Here is a 23432-nt window from a genome sequence, read left to right as displayed (position 1 = left end):
GTCTATTTTCAAACCTTCGCTTAAAACAAATCTGTTTCGATTTTAGTAGATGGTATGAGAAGCAAGATAGGTCTGGTTTGTGTTGTGTGTTTTGTTGTGTGTGTGTGTGAATGATTATGTTTCAGCCAAAGTAATTGTAATTAAGCGCTTAGAGTCTATGTCTCGGAGTTATAGCGCTATATAAGTTTCAGCATTATTATATTATTATTATTATATATTATTAATATATTATTATTATTATTACTAATGGGGAATGGGGATACCCTCTCAAGCGCATAGTGGCGTAAATATTTTTCAAAACCCAGATCAAAAATATTTATTAATCAAATTGCTTGCATTATGCCTAATTCAATTCAAGCATTTTAAAAAGCCGTCAACTGAGCTCTTCTCGTGCGAACATAAAGTGTATGTATTTTTTATGCCAATAAACAGGTGCAGATATAAGCCAAATCAAATGATTCATTGACCAAAAAAAAAAAAAAACCCAATAAAAACAGTAGATAAGGTTACCATTAGATTAGAGCCAAAGCTGAAAATATGACTAAAGACCAAAAATATAAGAACGAAATAGAATGAATTTAATGATTACTTTGTGAAAACAATTAAATGGGCAATAGACCAACACCAAATGAAGTCAATACAAACTAGGCAGTCCTCTGTCTAATGTTGCCAGTCATCTTCATTCTTTTTTATGTTCTCAAAACACTTTCCCTTATGAAACAACCTACCTGCTGGTATCAACCTTTTGAACAATAGTGAGACTTTAAAATAAGCACGGCAGAACATACCTTAATTTTCCTATTTTTTTATATCATTTGATTTATATGAAGAAGAAGAAGAAGAAGAAGAAGAAGAAGAAGAAGAAGAAGAAGAAGAAGAAGAAGAAAGGAAGGAGAAGAAGTAGAATGAGGAGGAGGAGGAGGAGGAGGAAATTCAAACAAATATGGAACCAATAGAGTTCACGGTTTAGACGCCGCCCCCCCCCCCCTCCCTCCTAACTGTAAGGTCACCTCTGTGAGTTTTATCCTGAACAGGTCATGAAGACAGCAGCTATAGATACATTTCAAATAAATCACATTAATAAGATACTAAAAGTTTTTTAAAAAGTCATTAAATATTCAAATATTATAAGGCATAGCAACGCATTCCAATAATATTTTGATAAAAAGGCGCTTGCAATGTACTAATCGTCCGCGCTAGTCTGAGTGCGATGCAGGCACAATCGTCCTTTGCCTAACATTATTTATTTTAGTTTACTTCTTAAAACACTACAGCTGTTTGCTTTTAAGGGTTTTACGGCGCTTGCAACACATAAAGGTCATATCAGCTCCAGTAAAAGGGAAGAAACTGGGATAGTAAAATGTTCTAGAATTACAATGAAAGCACAAAAGCAAAGGTGAGACAAAGGGGAATTGGTTCAAATAGGGAACAGATGTGGATTCCAAGAGCACACCGTCAAAGTACTTTGAGATCACCTAAAAGTCTCATCCAGACACAACCACAGGTCCTAACGAAGAGGAATACACTCAAATGTTTACAAATCATATAATATAATATGTAAACTAAACATAATACAATGCATAACAAAGAGATGATTTACAAGGAAAAAAATATAATCTCCCAAAACTATAACTATAACTATACATTCGACTGTTTCCCTCCGGCAAGGGTCAGGACAAAACTAAGTAATCTCATTCCAAGACAATGACAGGAAACATTGGAAAACGGGTATGGGGGGATAGATGACACAGCATTTACCTCCCTGCCCACTATGGGAGGTCAGGTTCCCCACCCAGACAGCTGTTTATCATTTACAAGGTTGCTGGACGTTTGAAGCGAATCTACCTCAAAATTAGAGGTGTTGAAGAGAAAATTTACGGTTAAAAGATATAAGTCAAAAGGAAATTTCTTCTGAGAATCACAGCCCGACTAATTTACAAGAATTAACAGTTAAAAATATTTTCTTTTAATTTTAAAGTTCGCTTTGCGCTTTTCTCACTCACTCACAGACAAGAAGAGGTGTACCACTTTGGCCTTTCTGAAGTCAATTTAATATTTGTAAAATTATGAAAATAAAGTGAGTTTTGTGGCATACCAACACTTAATGCTTCCCCCCCCCCAAAAAAAAAACCAAAAAAAAAAAACAAAAAAAAACCTATTGATTTCAAGATTTTGACCATTCAATTTGAAAATTCTTAAATTTAACTTTTACTCTTTCCAAATATGTATAGGTTAAGGCAATCTGACAGATAGTTTCGGAGATTGAGCGAAATAAAAAACGGTATGTGTTATCCAGACTTTGCGCCATTTTAAGTCCCTGATCTGAACTACTTCAAAATTTTAACTCAGCACTCAAAAGGTTTATTAAAAGCTTGAACCGAATGCATTTTCTCTATTTGGCAACAAATCTGCATTCAACTTAAAACATTAATAATTATACAGCCTTCGACTTTATTACTATCATGAAATCATTCTATACTCAAGAAATACAATTTTCTATTCCTTCCATACATGTATTTTTGATACATATACTGCAGATTGTGGGAAATTGAGAATAAAATTTGGAGATTTTATTCATTATCAGTGAAATCTAATTTTGAGTTAAAACTTTTCTCAATAATACTTTTCCTGAAATGTTGTTCAATCCTCTTACGCAAGAAGTCAACATAAGAAGACGGATATTTATTAATCGTGAAATTAAATGCTTAAAAATGAGTCTCCTCTGATATGAAAAGATGACTTGGAGGAGATACAAAATCTGAAGTTCATAACTAAATTAGGTATACTGGGCTGCTGTAGGTCCTCTGATACATTTTGAAATATAATTTTTTTTTTTAAATCAGTTTTAGTGACTGACAAATTACAAGAATGACACACTTTTCATATTTCTATTCATAGCTACATTGTTGCCAAAATACTTTACTTATCAAAATATATATAATCAATTTTTTATGGACAAATAAATAATCAACAGAAATAAAAACAGAGAAGGCAAAGTATAATTTTATCCTGGCCAAGGCAATCATCTCTGACATGTCAAAATAATTGACAAAACAAGCATAATCTCAGCCTACTATGACAACCTGGTGCCATCTGGTGTTTACATCCTTATTTTCACAGAAAACAACAAAGAACAATCCTGAACATCCTCTATCTGATCAAGATCACAAATGAGTTACTGTGCCAAATTTAATAAAAATGAACATTGACAGTGCCTATTTGTTTCCAGACATTGTTATATAGGTAATAAAGCCAAATAAGCTTATTTTGTAAAATATATAGAATCATTTAGAGCAGTGGTTCTCAATTTGGGTCCACATTCCCCAAGGGAACTGCGCAGCAACTGCAAAAAGGTTGGTCAATTTTGCTATTATTGATAAGATAGGCAAATGATGGATCGTAATTTCCATTCATTTCTTTAAAAAAAAAACTAAAAAAAACAACAAATTGTTACATAGACTGATTGCTTTTGAAGGAAATCAGCTTCTAAAAATGAAGAGCAACAGGCTTTATCAGGCACACAAAATCTATTGGTCTATCCTTAAAGCATAGCCAGTTACATCTTGCTCACCATTATTGGCTCTTCTTTCAAGTCCTTCAATTGACTGCATTCATGTTATTTCATTTTTCACAGCAATGAGTTTATGTACAGTATTTCCATACAAAATGGAAAATTGCATGGTTGTATCATCAATCAATGAGTATTAGAAGTTTTATAAAATTTGCAAAATATTTATTCTGAGGTCAAAAGTCAATATGAATCTACTAATATATTTTTTTCAGATTCAAGATGATCCAATCAATAGCGGAGACAAGTGACGGCAGTGAAAATCGTATTTATAAACATTTGAAAGACAAAAAAATATTGCTACCTTGTCACTTATCATTAAAATATCCTTCATTATATTTAGATGGAATAATCAAAACATAACACACCGGCCATAAAGATGAACAATAATAGACATTCTAAGTGATATTATAAAACAGATAAACGTAAAGGACGTTTTAAATATAATACAAATATTTTAATAAAAAAAACAGTGATCTAAATTTGATCAATAAAATCACATCAAAGAGAAATATTTATATTCACACAACATTTACAAATAAATTGCTTTATCTCATGAAATCTGCATTTTAAGGCACATATGTTTTTTTAAAGCCTAACAAATATTCAAAAAAAATATAAGGTTGAATTATTTTTATCTTAAAAAAAAAAGAGACTGCCTTTATTAAATATTTTAATGTACAAATTTACATTGCTTTTTTTGGGGAAAACCCGATTTTACTATAGCTCAATGGCAAAAAAAAAAAAAATCACAAGGTGTCCCTATTATCCATTGTAAAATAACATAGCTGTTCATTTTATTTTTTTTCTCTCTCATCCATTTGGTTTGACTAAAATTAGACTTTGTGTTGTTTTGTTTTTGTTTATAAGGGTTTTATGGCGCTTGCAACACATTTAGGTTATATCAGCGCCAGTAAAAAGGAAGAAAATGGGATAGTAAAAAGTTATAGTATTACAATTAAAGCACCCAAGAGAAAGTAAGACAAAGGGGAACTGGGAACAAATAGGGATCAGATGTAGATTCCAAGAGCATACCACCAATGTACTCAGTTTGAGATCACCTATAAGTCTAATCCAGACCCAAGCACACAATCCAACAAAGAGGAATACACTCAAATGCTTACATTATACATTAAAAATAACAAATATAATAATACATAACAGAGAGATGATTTACAAGGAAAAAATATCATCTCCCAAAACAATAACTATGCATTTGACTGTTTCCCTCCCACCCAGGACTCCAACCAGGGCCAGGAAAAAAACAAGTAATCTCATTCCAAGACAAAGACAGAAAGTATGTTGGAAACCAGATATAAGGGGATAGAAGACACAGCTAGTACCTCCCTGCCCACTATGGGAGGTCAGGATAAATTAGACTTTGATGCTTAATATTATTTTGACCACAATGATATTTCTTAATGCCAAATCGTTAAATTAAAGAACCATTTTGTAGGGGAGGTCATTCAAGGAGTATAATAATGTTATTCTTAAACTCCTGCGTTAGAAATTTCGAACTCGTTTCCAATGTGTGCTCCAAAGGATGCGCAGCATTAGTGGGAACTTGTTCAAAATTTCAAATGCGGGCATATAAGAATCTTATATATTGCAAAAACATAATGTATTTTTTAAAAAGAGTCTCACCGTCTTTGAAGTATAGATCACTTACAAATAAATGTACATGTAATAATCAAATTAAAGCTGTCCATTAATTTGAAACTGCATAGAAAGAACAAGGTATATTGTGTCCATAAAATGTAAAGATGTAAATCTTATAAAATGATTTCTGAAATGCAAGATTAATTTACAGAGCACACCATGAGTGTTAGTGATTGAATGGGCAATGGAGCCAAAAATATGTTCCATTTTGTTTCACAGTCACAGATCTTGACCTGACTTTGGAAAAAAAATTACACTTCATAGAACCTGAAAACTAGGCATGCTTGAAAAGGCCTCAGTATCTGAAATTTAAAAAAATATATATACTTAGCATATGCATGAATCTTATTATCTGCAATTGCAAATGTTGCTGTTTGAAGCTTGTAAAACTAAAAACAATGAAGAAGTTGACAATTTAATTGACTAAGACAAATGATGTCGACTTCCTCAGATGTCCTCTCTATCACAAAACACAACACTGAATTCGACAATGCGTTTTATTCTTATCTATTGTCTACTTTGTGTGTACAAAAGACAACTCAGGCATACACATTATTTGTCTTTCTTAAATTTGAGTTTAAATTCAACTTCATCTTTGTTTTTCCATTCATCCAGATTGAAGAATTAAGAAAAAGAAAAATTAAAGGCTTGATTATTTGTTAATATGAATCAAACATCGCTTTTGATGTGTTTAGATTTCATCAATATATTTGGGGAAAGAAAAAAGGTAAAAAAGTAATACCCAACCATAAGACCTCAAGAATAGTTAATCCCGGATTTAAAAGACCCAGCTACTCAGTTACAGCTCGGTAAACAGAGGAGTTGGGGAAAAAAAAAACAACAACCCAAAATACTCTCCGCAGATATGAAAAACCAAGACTGGACATGAAAAACCCTCCCAGGGCGCTGTAAAGAATAGTTAATTGACAATCTTACAGACTACCAGGGATCCTGATAACTCAGTTGATAGATCACTTGACTTAAAAGAAAAGATGCCGATTTAGTAATTAAATCTATTTCTACATGTCCATCAAGCAATGATTGAATGAATATCTGGTTTTATTAAGTCTGATGGAACAAACTTTGTACTGATCCAGATTGTATTAAACAATTGTCACAATCAATTTGACACTACAAAAACTGAGATTAACTCTAACCTTATGACTTGCAAAAGACTTCTTTTTACAGAGCCTACATATTGAAAAGCCATAATCAAGGTAATACCACTATCATCTACCTTAATATGAATCTCACAAGATAAACATTTTTTAAAACAGAATAAAGCTTACACCGAATTCTTCAATAACTTTCATATTACCTTAATAAGACCTGAGATTGATTTTCAAATATATTGCAATTTTTTTTTTTTCAAAACAACAATAAAACAGCTGACATTAAAAATGTAAATAAATGTGATTTTACATATTTCATGAACAAAGGCAATATCCTGCATAAATAAAATAATCTCATTTTGATAACTTTGGAACACTTAACAATCTAGTTAAGGCTAAGAGCATGAAAATGAACAATTTTGATAGACTTACACAACAATTGCTCAGAGACGGAAAACAGAGAGCTTGACAATTTAGTATCACAGTTAAAGAGCCAATCATGTGCCCTCCAAGAAGACCACTGAAAAAAAGAGGAGAAATAAATCTGATATCATATACAGTGAAAATCGAACACAATAAACAACTAAAATAGGTTGCTAAAATGTTGTCAATTTTGCCCTTTGTTCTTGTTAAGAAATTCTCCAAAATCTGAAATCATTAACCCTAGACCATATATATTCCACACATATTGTGTACTTGCACTAATTAAAGCTTTTACTTTTATTTGGTGATCAATGTTGATTGAAACAAATCCGGGTACAAAACTTAATTCTTTAGCTTTTATAAAATTAGGGAAAAACAAAGTACTAAAAGACAATAGCAATGCTAATGAATCATCAAAATTCCTTCATTTTTTCATTATTTTCATTCAATATACTTTGACAAAGATAACCAAGTCCCTTTGGTTTTGGTTTGACCATTCACTATAACATAAACCATTAAAATATATTTAAACAAGAGCATACTATCTTGTATGAAAATTATCCACCCCATGACCAAAATTTATTTCAGCTGTCTTCCTGTTCTCATATTCTTTAAAGATACTGGATTGTGACAGCAGTTCAAAGGTGAACGATATAATATTAATAATTAGAAAATAATATTTCTTTTTTTATTTCATCATCTTTCAAATCAAGAGATCTTAAATGTTTTGTGAAATTTAAATTATCAATATACCTTACAACGTGTATGACATAATGAATATGTAGTAAATGATTGGTCAGAAAAAATAAAGCCACCCCCCCCCCCCCCCCCCTCCCCCCACAAAAAAAATATAATAAAAAAGCATGTTTAAATTACCTTCTTATTTGCTTGGGGCAAAACTCCGGGAATCACAAGACTTAAAGTTTCTGTATGGCCATTACTGAAACTCACTGACACATCCAAACCATACCTAATCTTTAAAATAAAATTAAGAAAATTAAACATTCGAATAATTTGAACACTCCAATTAATCATTAAAATCCGAGCTAACTCCATTTTTTGTTAGCTCATAAGAGAAAAAACTGAATAGAAAAATATGATTGACAAAAAAAACGAAGACCCACCAAAATTCTTTTTTAAAAACAAAGCAGGATACAAACAGTCAAACAAAACAATATAGAAAAACTCATATCAAAACCAAAAATAACTACATAATGATTCTTTTAAAAATAAATTAATGTAGATACCTTGAAAGTTTTCCCTTCGACTGATGGCGGAAGGTTAACTCTATCCCCTTTCATATTTTTCTCCACAAGAGGAATCTGCAAATGGTCAAGTCCACCACTGACACTGTCAAATTAAAAAAAAAAAAAATAATTAAACAAAATCAGTACAATATCTTATATTCTAACTAATAAGAATATGTGACCAGTCTTCTCAAAACAGCACTACTTTAGGGTGGACCAGATGATTAAAACTGATCTTTACGCTTAATGCATGCATTTTGATTTGAAATAAATGTCTTAGGTGAGGAGAGCGAGTTCTATTTCTTAAAACTTCAAAAAGCTAAAACTTCCCAATTCAGATCATTTTACTTTTAACTCATTTTTCTTCATTTAGTTAGTCCATTCCAATATAATCTAGGGTTGATGCAGGAGGCCACATATATGATACCGTCATAACATCCTAATTAACTTCCTATTACAATAAAAATGTTAGGATTTAGAGATTATTATTGCTACCTTTGACCCCATTGTCAGTTGCTCTTGGTTGTTTGTTATTATCATTTGAAACAACCAATCACAGATCCTTGTAAATTGTAATGGGCCTATCAGCCTGTGGTCAAATCAGCAGACAATTTGGTCCACTAGGTTCGAACCCAGGAGCTAGTCAGTTAAGTTGTGTTCTTCACCCTGATATCATATGTGGTGGGAACTTTGTGCTAGTCCGCCAATTGATTTTTAATGAATTCATTGTTCCAAGTATTATATTGTTTGATATCATAAATCATAAATATAATGTATTGTCCAACGTAAAAAAATTTATCTTGTTCATTTTTGTATTATCAACAGAATCTGTCTCTGCCTCTTGTTTTATTAGTCATAAATTTTAATAATAATAATAATGGTATAGATTTATAGTGCGCCAAACATCCCTTCATCAGGAGGGCTCTGGGCGCATAACATAGATTAAGCCCTAACACAGTACACGATCAACGCTAATTATACTACACATAATCAAAAGAAAGCCTGTCGGAATAAGAATGTCTTCAATCGACCATTATAATGCATTATGTACACAGTGCTGTTGCTTTAGGAATATTTCTACTTTCTTTGTCAATCCCTTTCTTCCGTGCTGTTGTGTGATCCTGATTGTTTGTCTACTTGCTTCTTTATTGTATTTCAGAAGAAATCCTTTCCCTCAAACAATATACTGCTGGGCCTCTATTCTTTCTTTTGTTGTGGGTCTCAAGTTTAATTGAATGACAACTCTCTCAAAACACAAGGCTGAAGTAACACAATTCAGTTAAAGCAGATTTGGAGAGGTGAACCCCTATTAGGAGGATGACAGTTTATGCATAACCCTGGAAGAGACCATGTTAGTGTGGCTATGTGGTCTAGTGGTATGATTTTTTGTTTGTATGTTTGTTGCTTTAGGTCTCTTCCAACACAATTGAGGTTATATGAGAGACCGCTGAAACAAAAAAACAAGCAATCTAACAAAAATAGTACAAATGTCAATCAAAATCATAACCTTAAGATATCATAAGCTAAATTATAAATAACCAAGAACAAACAGGCAGAGGATTTACAGGAAAAAAAATATCCCCTGTCAAAAATACAATCACAAACCAAAGAAGCAGGATAGGCTAGTAAAGAGAAGAAGAAACGACATCACTATCGGATCGTACACCCATGCGAACATCATAGGTATATGATTCAAGGGTGATGCTCCCATCCAACCACCCGCCTAGTGGTATGACACTCGCTTTCGGATCGGAAGGTCGTGGGTTAGAGCCTCGCTTGTTTATTCTTTTTTTAAATTCAAGTGAAGATACAAATACAGTATCTAATATCTTGAGAAAATTTTGAATTAAGAGCGACGAAAAGCATAATTCATTTCCACTTACATTCACACGCAAAGCGACCAAGATCAATTCTTGGTGCAGTCTAGATTTTTTCTGACACATCCACCCCCCCCTGTCCATCCAGCAGTGATTGGGCAACTGGTTCTGTTAGATATGGTGGAAAGTACTTTGCGATAGACCAGCGTCCATACCAAAGGGTAGCAAGCAATTGCTTGTTTCATGCTATAGAAACCAGATAAACTCCAGCTCCATAGGTCAATGGCTCTGAAGGACTACTCACCATGCAAAGATGAAGTTGAGTGGTTGAACTTGATAATTCCTGTAGAACTTATTCGTAACAGTAGTAGTTTGTGTTGCCGACGATGTGCACATCACAGGGAAGTAATGGGAATATCGGCAATGATCAAGTGTCTGATTACATAATTGTTGTTTTTTTTTGTTTGCATCATACCTCATTTTTGACTTACAATTTAGACATGACAGAATCAGACCATCCACTCATTGAGTAAACAAGGTAAGGACCAGACTCTGGTAATATTTCAATTCTGTCCTTTCCGTCTGTCATCATAGCAGGGGCCAGAGTGGCACTATCACAGTCTTTGATTTGAAAAGCAAATTTCAAATGTCTTTTCAGCTGAAACAAACAAATCAGAAAAACAAATCAGCAGATTTCGCTTTCAGTTTCTGAGGTCCAGTGTTTTGACTCAGTCTATACTAGTCAAAGTCTATACTAGTCAAAGTCTATACTAGTCAATAATGAGCCTTTCATCCGGTGGTTGGACAATCATGGCATGATTAGTACACCTTTTTTTCAAACCTAGTCATATACTGCATCAATATAAATAACAGTAAATGGGCTATATATTTTTAAAAATAATAAAATAACATTTGCTTTGGCAAGTGTGAAGGGTAAGATAGCCACTTGTTATTCTGAAAAAGTCGAAAATTTTCATGCTAAATGAAGAAAAACTTATTTTGTCTAATTTACAATTATCAAGAATCTGTTGTTTTTCATATATTTCTAATTCTAGTGTTAAAAAAAAAAAGCATAAATCTATCAATTTTAAAAGTAATTGTGGCAATTTCTCAAGCAACGTCCTCTCTCACACACACGGGAAAAAAAACTATATCAGTGTTATCAGAGATTTTTTCAGTGTGGTATTCTCTAATCCACAAATGTGTTCACCATCAACATACAAAAGTGAGAGCATTAGTATTCTTGAGAAGTACATGAATCATTTGTCTTTACCTTGATATCTATACCAGATACAATGATTTTGGAGTCATTAGTCACAATCAATCGAAGCTGAGAATTCAATCCACTTGCCTTGTAGTTTTCAACAAGTCTGAGATATACAGAAAAAGAATAACACATGCTTTGATACCTTATCACGAATCAACTCTATACAAGCCTGTATATAGTATTTTCCTAAATTGTCTGAAAATTTATTTCAACCATCCATGACCTCAGCAGAAATTGATAATAGTATGACATGTCAAACATCCTGTTAGATGTTTCAATCTAATATGCTTTTAAAAGAATATTGTTAGCACTCACAAATCATTTAGCCTGTCTGAGCAAAAAGGAAGGGGATAGTTGACTTACTTCTGCTTATTTTAGTGATCAAAACACAGTAAGCACAGTAAGAGTTTTTTGTAGATTTAAGCCAACAAAAAAAATTAAGGAATAAGTAAGCAAAATAAGCTTTGCCTCAGTATTGAGACATTTACTCTTAGTTTAATTGCAGTATTAGAAATATAAAATCTCCAATCTTCATCTGTCAAAATATTCGGGAACAAACTTAGAATATGAAATTATCTATAAAAATCCATGATAGAGAAAATGGTCCAAGTTATATTGTACCCTTGCTTGCACACATGAAAAGAATTTAAACATTCTGCATTCCTTTCGGGTTTTTTTAATGAATGATGCTGGCAAGGACTGGTTTCCCAAACTTAATGTTATTCCTTTTGGAGACATGCGAGTCCCTTTGTAGCATAATTTAATCTGGCTTTGCAGTATAGACAGTATGAAAACCTTGTAGTTACTTTTAACTAACCCTAATAGGAAAAACAAAAACCCAGGACCTTTGTTACGACCTCTAACTAACCCTTATAAAAAAAAAAATCCTTGGATCTTGAGCAACTCTATAGAAGAAAAGAAACCCTAGGACGACTGCTTTGCACTAGGCTTATATACTTCAATGACAATGGTGGCAGAGAGAGAGAGAGAGAGAATAATGGATTGTCTGATTTCAGGCAATTGCCTGAGAATTACAGATCTGTGTATATGTGACCAATAATGAAAATGAACAAAAAACAAACAAAAAAAAAAAGCAATTTAATTTTCTTATTCTGATTATTTTGAATTTTTTGACTTTAAACTCCATTTGCCTCATCTAGTCCATTCTATGAAAATTGATGAGGTCACAAATAATCACAAAATCTCTTACAAGAAATAGCTGGGGGAGGGTATGCAATGAAACATATAGTGAAAGTTAAATAAACACTTATCAGATGAATTATATGAATTTATGTTAATAATCTTCCCCGAGATAACAACTTTGATATCATATAGCCACATAATACCTCACATTGCAAAGCTCTTTGAAGCAATAATCTAAATGTGATTGGGTCGATATCCATAAACTAATTAGAATGATAGAGCATCTCCGGGCATCCATATTCAATAGGAAGGAGCTGCAACATCTTTTCAATTTTAATCTCTTGCATCAGAAATCATGAAAACACTATTATGTGTGACAGAGACTTTGAGGAGACATTCAGTAATCATACTGTATGTATTTTCATGTCGTCAAAATTAAATGAGAGGAAACTATGTTATTGGTCTTTTATTCTGACAAGTACAAAAAGCCCTCATCATGTAATGAAGTATTTATTTATAATCATCATGACTCTGTACATTAATTTAATTATAGAATAATACATACTTTACTGTTAGGTGGATCATTTTACTCCCAAAGCCAAATCGTTTAATCTCAAATGTGACAGATTTTGCAGTTCCTGCGTGACTCTCTTGTAAATCGATTGCCTGACACTGGTAAATCACAACCGGTTGCACATCCTGCAATCGAAGACAAGTAAACATCCTGATGCAGCGTTTAAATGATTGAGATCAAGAACAAAAGAAATGAAAAGGCAATAAAGAGAGAGCTGGTAAAATTTCTCATTGACTAACCTATGTGTATTTTTTACAATTCCATTAACACAAATTATTATGATCTAACTCAAACCCACACCTAAATATTCTTCATTTTAACAACAATTATGCCAAAAATCTGTGTTTGGTTATCAGCCTTTTAAATATGAATATGTAGGGACTAAATCATAGGTTGTCAACATATGACTTTTAGTAAGCGCCATCAAAAACGTATACTCCCCTTTTAAGAATGCCAAACATTCGATGCAGATATGGAATAAATGCAGTTTTACTTTATAAGCAGATCATGTCCTGATGTGCATGATGTGTGGATAACCTTTTTAAAAAGATGTTCCATTGACAAAATTGTCACCCAAAATGATCTAATTGTCTGGTACATTTTAACTCCTATTTTTTGTCTTGGTCTCTTTGATATGACACCAAATAGCTAATCACTGCACCAAACTAAATATTAGTAGACAAAGAGGTAGAGCTACTATCTCATCATAAAACTTGATAGAACATTATGTTCTGTCCATGTATAAATAGATAAAGAATTAAGAATGGTTCAGACATCTGTCCAAAAAAAACCAGTCCAAACAATGAATATTTCGAGATTTGGCCTTTTTAAAATAAATTGGTTATTTCTAAATTCTAATTTTTTTTTAAATTTCACTTTCTGTAAAGTTATTCATTTTAAACAATATTTCATTGTCCTTTTGACAAGACTTCTTTATTGCTATTTTCAATGTAAGGTTCTTTTAAAATTCAACTTAAATACCAAAAGCTGAATAATAACAATTGACATAAATAAATAATTCTTGAATACCTTAATGGAATCCGATCCTTTAACCCAAGCTTTTATCCAGTAAGAGACATTCACTGACCATGATCCCTGTTCATTTTCCCCTGTCATCTCGGTTGTGCCTGAAAAAAAAAATTATTACCAAAAGAATTGTACTGTACTGTAACTGGCAATGAGTATCTAAACTAGGTAAATGTTAATGCATTTACCACACTAAACACTGAAAAGGTTATTTCAAAATCTCATGAAAATGGGAAGAAATAACTGCATATATAAAAGTCTGTCGCATCTTTAAAAAATATATCTTATCATTATTACTCATTCTTCTACAAAAATCTCAACTGGGGACTTATATTCATCCTTATTCTCTAAATTTTAAAACTTTATTTTATTGTTGAAAATTAATTACACAATTATAATTTCAGTATTATATACTTGGGTGAAAAATATATGAAAATATTAATTAGATGTTACCAAGCATATTTAATTTAACTTGTTATAAAAATGTTTTCCATAAAAGCTGTATGCCATCATTATCATTATTGTTGTTTTTAGTCATAATATGATTTATTGTAATAGACTGCAACCTCTCTAAACTTCAGGACCAGAATAAAATGTCATTTCAGAAAGTTTGGAGAAACCAATAACGGTTGCGATGTGGAGTGGGTTAAAGTTCTTGACAAAGCTGACTTTTTCCAGCCATCTATAGTGGTAGAACATCGATAAGAAAGAAAAAAGGGCAGATGGAGCTCTTAACCTTGACTGGTAGTCCATCTAAAAGAAGGAAATCTCTGATTTCAAAACCTAGCTCGGAGAGATGGACGCCACTGAGCTAACAAGTCCACTGAAAGTATACATGGAAGACAGAAACACAACACGTGACATGCCGGATTGGTCGTGCCCCGGTAGATTAACGACCGCGCTTACTGTGAAGTACCCCTAGGCGGAAGTTATAAATTGGTTACTAGAGACAATAAAAAAACATTAAAAAATCATAATATAAAATATCATAGTTTCGTATATATTACATCTTCTAGTGTATATTTATTAATAGTAGAGATATAACTTACTATATGTAAATTTATAATGAATTCTTTCCTTAAAATGATTTTTTTTAAAATACCTTCTATTCAAGAGATATAAAATTAACTTTTGGTCAAAAGTATCTGTTTTTGTTTGTTTTCTCTTGTTACTGCATCCCAGTGGTGAGGGATCTTACAAATAAGTCTCAAGTACCTTTTATAAATTTAAATTGTTAAACATTGTAAAAACAAAAGTAAAAATAATAAACTAAGCTGAGCAGCCCTTATAATTATAACATATAAATATCATCTCTCTATAACCAGATGTATGATGAAAGATAGAAAGAGAGAAACAGAAAGAGAGAGAGGGACAAAGAAAGAGTGAGAGAGAAAAAGAAAGTGGAAGAGAGAGAAAGAGAGAGAGAGAGAGAGAGAGAGAGAGAGAGAGAGAGAGAGAGAGAGAGAGAGAGAGAGAGAGAGAGAGAGAGAGAAAGAGAGATAGTAGTTTAATTGATGGGGCTTTTTTTTTCCTAATTAGGGGGAAGTTATAATAAATATCTTTTTAAACAAACCTATAACTGTACTACGTACTACTCTTGACCTGATGACAAATAAAATCTAGACTCATTTACCCCCTCTCCACCCACTTCCTTTTCGACCATCCATTGCCTTGTCTCAATTTTGACATCTGGCGCTAGTTTGCCTAGATTGATGCCATAAAAATGGGAGTGTCACCAAAATTCATGCAACTGAGCACAGGTGTCAAAATATGACAGAAGACATTATGGTAACTTTTTTCACGGATCCACCACTTGATCTGAGCTTTTATCAGAGGGAAATGTTTGACACGGCAAAATCAGCAGAAAATTTCTGAGAAAATCCCAAAGTCCCAGAATTCAGCAGATCTGCGGAAGATTATAATCACTGCCCAGTTCTTGATTATCAAACTGCAATAAGGAATCCTGAGATCTGTTCCGTAGGTGAGGCAAAGCAAACAAAAAGCCAGTTAAATGGCTCTACTAGTTGCGCAAGTGTTCACTAGCCAATTGACTGCCAAGGTACTTGCTTGCAAGCCAAAGGTATTAAGGTTAGTGCTGTCCTCTTCAACTTGTTAGAAAAAGTAATTGATATGATTAATTTTCTAATTCACATGTTTGATTAGTGATTATAATAGAGAGTAGATTACGCAGAATCTTATTACTGATGTGTGCTCGTTGGTATGGGGTATTCATTCATTTGTTTGTCAACCACCATGGTGTGAGTGAGCTTAGGCAATGGGAAGTGCCAGCTATGCTAGCTTATTGTTTTGGCATTTCCTCCTTAAGTAACATGCCTCGACAACAGGACTGGATGGGACTGTCTACCATTGGTGGACCAAAATTGTGTTATCATTGGACCAGAAATTTCACCTCGACTGATGATGTAAATTTAGCCATTACTATCACAGGCCTGTAAAGGGTTGGTGAAAAAAATAGTCAGAACTTTTTGAGCACGTGAAAATAGACCAACAGGACAAAATTAATAAACACAACACAGATATGACACGTCAGTTGACTAGTCAAATCATGTCAATTTCCCAAACTCATTTATAATACAATAAGCATGTCCATATTTTATGGTACAAAAAAAAACGAAAAACATCCTAATTATTTGAGAGAGTACACATTTCTGGTCCCAGGTCTGAGTTAGTTTCTAAATTGAAAGGAAAAGAACAATTCCTAGATACCTTTTTGAAGGATGTGTATCTAGTGCTTGACACGAGAAGCTGCTTTATCTTTGCTCCTGTTTGTGTCAATTTTTAAGCTGATCCTTTCATTTATTTGGATTAATTCTTATAAAAGAAGAAGAAAGAGAAGAAGAAGAAGAAGAAGAAGAAGAAGAAGAAGAAGAAGAAGAAGAAGAAGAAGAAGAAGAAGAAGAAGAAGAAGAAGAAGAAGAAGAAGAAGAAGAAGAAGAAGAAGAAGAAGAAGAGGAAATTAACCAGTCAGAATAATGTGTGTGTGTGTGTTGCGGTAGCAAAATAGAGAGAAACGGGCTGGTCCGACACACACTGTGCGTGTTGATTACGGACTACACATGTGTTCAACGACAAGACACTGTCACCCCTCTCTCTCATCTGTGGCAGTGAATACATCCACGTCTAGCAGAGCGTGTAAGGTGGAATGATAATATACCTAGGTGACTACAGTTGTTTTGTCTTTGACGCGACAAATAAAAGTTTCTTTCTTTTTTTTTTTGAAGTCGCTGTTCGAAACGGAATAAAAACTGAATTTTTCGAGGCACGAAATAAAACTTTTATTTTCTTTTTTGTTGATTCTGTTTATGACGTTACAAATTTTATTTTTACTTTTAATTAATTTTTTTAAAAATTGTCAGCACTTAACAGAATATATCGAGCAAAATCGCACTGTCAGAAAACTGACAATAGTCGGAAGATTTACAGGCCTGCTATCAATGTCGCTAAACAGTGTTTTTTATTAAAATATCTGTCAATATGTGAGTATTTTATTATTAATGATATATAAGAGTAAAATCGGGACTTGAACAAAATCAGGCTATAGAGAAGATGACATTGTACTGGATGCAATTATAAGTGGGCTGCCCTGTAGATGTAAAGATTCATGAGCTGAAGTAATGGACCAAGACAGGAAAATAAATAAATATACATTTATACACATAGGCCACTTGATTAAGATATCTTTTAAATATATACATATTTCTACACTGCTTTAATCCCATTCCTCTGTGCTGTTCAGAAACCTACCTGCAACTTCATTAGGGAGTTGAAATGAAAATGGAAAAACATATGACCCAAACTGGAAGTATTCTGGAAGAAAAAAACAAACAAAAAAAACAAAAACAAATAAATTAAATATAAAATGGATTGTAAATTATATGTTATGGGATGTAAATTGTTTGAAAAATATATTATTGTTTTACAAAGATATATTAATAATGGACGGTATTATTAAACCACAAACTTAATGGTTGTAAAATGCGCAAGAGTTTTTTTGTTGGTTTTTTTTTATGTTTCTGTCTTGTCATTGAATTTAAACATTGGTATTATTTGCTACACTTTTTAACAGGGTAATACCAACATTTGATATTGATGGGGAGTTCAGATTGTCAGAGAATCCTCCTAATTTAGAAGTGTCAGCATCTGACAAATTCCTAGCTATTGTCGGATAAAATAAAATGTCAGAACTGCTATAGCTGTGCAATTTTGTTTGCGTGTACATTACATGTGCACTTGTCTGAGTTCAGCTATACAAAAACGCCTAACAAGTATCCTCTTACACTACCGATTGCCTTAATCTGTGTTATGTCAGGATGACACTGAAATTTAGATGTAAGTTCTGAATATAAAAAATAAATGTTAAATCAAATGTTTTTATTGTGGTATGTGAATGAAGTCTTTTAAACAGCGAGATAAATTTTATAATTCAGTTCATTTTTAATTAAAATATCTAACTCTCTTTATCTGGTCCATTTCAATATGATACCACATGGATATGGTAGCTTACAAATATGTTTGGCATAATCAAAATAAAAAAATTAATTAAATAACAATGAATTTTAAAATCAAATTTGCAGATGTTTTTGAAATGTCTTATTACATATATTGTGATTCTAACTAAGATAATAACATGGTATAGTCGTGTTATTCAGGATCTTTAAATAATATAACAGAAAGACAAAACATATTATATTAACTCACCACATGTGTTGCTCTTTCAAGTATGAACAGATCATGGTTATTTCATTTTAAAATATCAATACTTTTGTATGCATGCATAGTACTTATACTACCATAATCAAAATCGAGGGATATAAGTTTTACCTTCCTGTGAGTACAAATTGATGTCAGAGAAATCCACATGTACTGTTTCTTTGTTAATGGATTTCCTACCATTACATTCATAATTGTATTCACCTACAAATTAAAGAAGGGAAAAAACAGTAAACTATTGAAGTAAAAATAAATTTTAAAAATCCTCAAAAAAACACAATTTCTTATACTTATAATATTGCGTTGATGTTAAATTTGTTCAGGTATCATGCCCTGTTTCTCAATGACTTCCCATCAATAACATCACCTTATCATATTTCAAAGTTTTCTAGCACTATTAGGACCATGCTTAACATGCAATGGCTTTAAGCAAGTCTTAATTTTAATTATATATTTTTATTGAGTAAAGAGTTAATCATCAATTCGTTTTAACTTAACATTCACCATATATTTTTTATCGAGTAAGGAGTTAATAATAAATTTCACGAATAGAAATTTGAAATGAAATCCATAGAGAAAATGTCAGGTCTGATATTGAACTTTGAATAACCTTTTAATTTTACAATTTGGTACAGTTAGTTACCATTACCATAGATTAATCAAATGCCCACAAAGATACAGAACTGATGAAAAAAATACATTGTATAAGTATAATATATGAAAGTTCCGAAAAAAAATTGAAAGTGAACATTTAAAAATTGTTCTATAACTATTACCCTAATTATAAAAGATAAGATAAGTTTAGTCTCAGGTTCTTGACCAGTCAAATAAACTAATAAAAATGTATTTTTAACTTGCATTTTTCTATCCCTTTGAATGTTATCTTTATTCCACATCCTTCAGTTGGTCTACATATACGTAGATAAACTGCACTGTAAAAGAAAAAAATATTAATATTAACAGTTACATTTTAGAACTTAAAAGCTCAAAAGAATTAAAAGCCCTAAGATAGTAGATCAAATAAAAAAGAAGCACATACATACACACATAAACACACGCATGTGCACCACACAAACACACACACACACACACAGAATAACAAAAAACTTTAATTGGGACATTTCATGTCAACTTTGACACTTGATTTGAGGGGGAAATTTTATCTTCTGAGTGAGTGATGTCAAGGCAGCATCAAGACAGGGATGTTGATTTGTATTGTGTCAAAACAAGACTGCTTTTATGAAAGGTAATAAAAGTTATATGCATTTCACTTGCGACGAAGTATAGGAAAGTGAAATGCAAGAAAAATTATCAATCTTTTGGGATCAATAATAAAACAAAGAAAACATACATGTAATAGAGCGTATCATCGCCAAAAGCCTTACTTAAACTTAAAGTGTCAAATACCAACCATGAGACATGTGAGTTGTAGTGTTATATAGTCTAGCTCAAGTAATCTTAATTTATAAACATCAACAAGGAACACATGACAATAAGTCGGCCATCTTTAATTCGGTCTAGTAAACAAGAGGACGATTACATAATTGATATATCTAATATTCTATTAATAATATGTAACATCTCCCTTCTTTCGAAATTGGTATTTTATCTTTGCTCTAAGAATCACATAATAATAATGTTTTAAATGAAAGTTCTCCAATCGTTTGTTCCATTCGACATTTTATATTCCGTTTATCAACTTTTGATTTGAATTGTTTTGATTTTGATAAAATTCTTGTTCTATTCTATGTCGTATTGCTTTCAATCTAGTTCTAAATAGTAAAGTTTTTTCTACTGATGTTGAATGTTTGTTGTATTCCTTGAATTATTTCGAATATATGAATATATTTAGGATCCCACTTCTGACACCATGTTATAAAGTCTAGCTCAAGTAATCTTAATTTATAAACATCAACAAGGAACACATGATAATAAGTCGGCCATATTTAATTCGGTCTAGTAAACAAGAGGATGATTACATAATCGATATATCTAATATTCTATTAATAATATGTAACATGTACAGCAAACCAGTTACCGGAGTTACCATGTATGTAGATCCCGAGGCTAGGTGCCCGGTTACCGGGTACATAGACACTGCCATAACCAAAAGCCTGGGTTTTCGAACACACAACGTCGATTCCGACAAGCCTTCTAAGGCAGATGACTTAACCGGCCATGACACCCATATGAATATCGACGCATATTGTGTATATATAGTAGGCACTTAAATGAAAATTCAGTTTTCAAATGACAGTATAAAATCTGGTTTACTATGATGCAGTATACCATCCCGATGATAAAACCGTTTGAATTTTGTCTCTAGGTTATACAGAAGCAGAGTTATTCAATTTTTTATGCCTTAAAAACACCCAAAAATTACTATAGGAATCAGCCTGAAATTGGGCACCAGCTGACTTAAAAAACGAAAGGGGATTCCCCTGAAACACTGTGACGTCACAAGGCTAGGAGCCAATGACCGACGCTGACCACGGCAGTCCAAGCTGAAATGGCGTTACTTTGGTAGATTTTGAAATGAGTGTGATTTTATGGAATGCTCAAAAGGTATCCTGGAAGCAGTTTTGAAAGTTGAAAATGGTATCATTGGAAAGGAAAATGATTGAATTTTATGATTATTTATGTTTTAAGGGGATTTTTTCATGAATGATGATAAACGGCTTGATTTTCTTGCCCACTACAATTAAGCTATCTTTCCATTACAATATCTTCTAAATGAATTTATGGAGGGAAATGGTAATTGTACCAAATAATAGGGCGTTCAGTGCCCTTTATTTTGGTATTTAATTTATCCAGTTCTGTAAATAAATACCAGAGATATCTCAATTTAACCAAGCCATGGTTTTAGCCTGCAGCTCACAAACGATAACTAGCGGTCACACAGGTGAATGGGAGAACTGTGACACAGATTTAGCCATTCATTTAAGTGCCTATATATAGTAACCTACTATCCATCGACTGATTTATTTTATTGATATTTTATTAACATTAATTACTTATTTCTATGTGCATTTTGAAACTTTCCATATTCTGGAATGTGGGTAAATGTTAAAAAGAGCGGAGTTTCAAAAAAGTGTCTGTATATATAACCGTCCATCGTTATTGGAAGTCAGTGTCTGCCAATAATCAATTTTCTTATTCTCTGACTCTGACTCTTGGAGACTTGTCTGAGAATAATCACACTATCTTGTCAATTTGCTCTGTGTTAGCAAGATGGCGCCAGGGACCTCGCATCTTAGCCAATGCCAAAGTACCTGCCTATCTAGATTATATTTAGATATTTCAAAAAGTTTAGTTTAAAAATTAAAAGCCAAATAATAAGAAAAATCATACCCGAACACCGAGTCTCCAGGAAGATATTCCCCTTTGTTGGTCCTCACAGTTAATTCGTTGTTCATCTTATGATAATCAACATTTCTAAATTCGTCGGCAAGATTACATACTTATTCAATTACATTTGAAGTAAAGTTTTAACTTTTTTCCCTTTCCCTCCAAGTTCATAAAACATAACATTCACTTGTTACAGTAAAAAGAATTCCCTTCCTTCCTACTTGTCCCTACTTTCGTTTTCATTTCTCAGTCATTACGGAAGTGCAATAGGTTACTTGAAGTTCTTTGACATGTACCAAAAAGAGCTCCATATTGAAGAAAGGTGCGAATGATGCAATGCAAGACAATGCAAAGATGACAAGAAAACAAACTCTATCTATCTATCTATCTATCTATCTATCTATCTATCTATCTATCTATCTATCTATGAGAGCGAATGCTCGAAACAATATTTCAGAAGTTGATTATATATTGATATATGAAATATATTATAAATAGCTCCTTTTATCAAAAAGGTGAGCACTATAACTTCATCGCTTTTGTTTTTATAATTAATATATATATATATATATATATATATATATATATATATATATATATATATATATATATATATGTGTGTGTGTGTGTGTGTTTGTGTGTGTGTGTGTGTGTGTGTGTGTGTGTGAGGTATATGGGTCCTTTTGAACAGTTTCATTGACAATGCTTGGTCACGGGAGCCTGGTCATACTCTGAAAAATGTCTCATCAAATGTAGAATACTCGATGTTTGTTTTGTTGTTTGTTTTTAATTCTGTAATGGTCTGCGAAACTGGTCTATCAAACGTTGTTGGGCTACTTTTTGTGATTCTGTTTCATGCAATCACGTTACCCAGAGATGTTTGTCATATTATTGCTATTTTAAAGTTAAGGAAAGAAAAATGAGGTCTTCTAAGTTCATATTTATTTTAGTTTATAAATTTCACGGTGCTTGTATGTTGACCTAACTACCTCAAAAAGTCGCGAGAAGGACTTAAAATATTTACTGCGTTTGAAACAACCTTTATTGAAGTGGTGGATAGCGTCCATTGTGGAGCGTCCTTCTCGTGGCCAGGCGATGGATGCCGTAAAAGACGGGTCCTGGGTACACCTCTCCATCATCGCTAAAGTTGTTAATCATTGTTGTCCTCTGGCACTTTTATACTCACATCATTTCTAGCAATTATCAACATAAGTGCCTGCTCCACTCATTTTTCTTTTCATTTTGCTAACATTAGTGATGTGGTGTGGGTTATTTACTAATGGATAAAACGTATTATTCATTGTCTTAAGGAGATGGAGATGGTTAAAACCAAATGGAAATATAATTAATGGTTTTAGAATAACAAGTCTTTGAAATTGGAAAATCCTCTATGGACTTGTTGAAGTATATTAAATGAATTTAGAATAATAAGTCTTTGTTATCTGGGAAAGACATTACAGACACCCTGTGTGCATTCGATTTAGTTCCCGATATTAACAACATTCGTGGTTTTATCA

The 23432-nt window shown here is 32.5% G+C and overlaps 1 protein-coding gene across 2 annotated transcripts; it reads right to left on the bottom strand.

The window, feature by feature from the left end:
• Positions 1 to 557: 557 nt before the first annotated feature.
• LOC144973231 (uncharacterized) lies at positions 558 to 22178 on the bottom strand. Of its 2 annotated transcripts, XM_078915407.1 has the most exons (12): positions 21919 to 22178; positions 19426 to 19499; positions 18679 to 18771; positions 17602 to 17664; positions 13840 to 13937; positions 12802 to 12935; positions 11100 to 11196; positions 10318 to 10484; positions 8010 to 8112; positions 7639 to 7737; positions 6772 to 6859; positions 558 to 5529 (listed from the first exon to the last, which is right to left on the bottom strand). In XM_078915407.1, exons 1-12 carry the CDS (start codon positions 21981 to 21983, stop codon positions 5486 to 5488), a joined length of 1125 nt encoding a protein of 374 aa, XP_078771533.1. In that variant the 5' UTR covers positions 21984 to 22178; the 3' UTR covers positions 558 to 5485. The 2 variants fall into 2 exon arrangements, with proteins under 2 accessions (XP_078771533.1, XP_078771534.1); XM_078915408.1 differs by lacking the exon at positions 6772 to 6859 and having other exon boundaries at positions 5335 to 5529; positions 21919 to 22169.
• Between the last annotated feature and the right edge of the window lie 1254 nt (positions 22179 to 23432).

Source organism: Berghia stephanieae, chromosome 5 (assembly GCF_034508935.2).
Source record: "Berghia stephanieae isolate SIO BIC M18660-M18661 chromosome 5, UCSD_Bste_1.3, whole genome shotgun sequence".
NCBI classification, from domain to species: Eukaryota; Metazoa; Mollusca; class Gastropoda; order Nudibranchia; family Aeolidiidae; genus Berghia; species Berghia stephanieae.
This window is presented reverse-complemented; position numbering and strand designations above follow the sequence as displayed.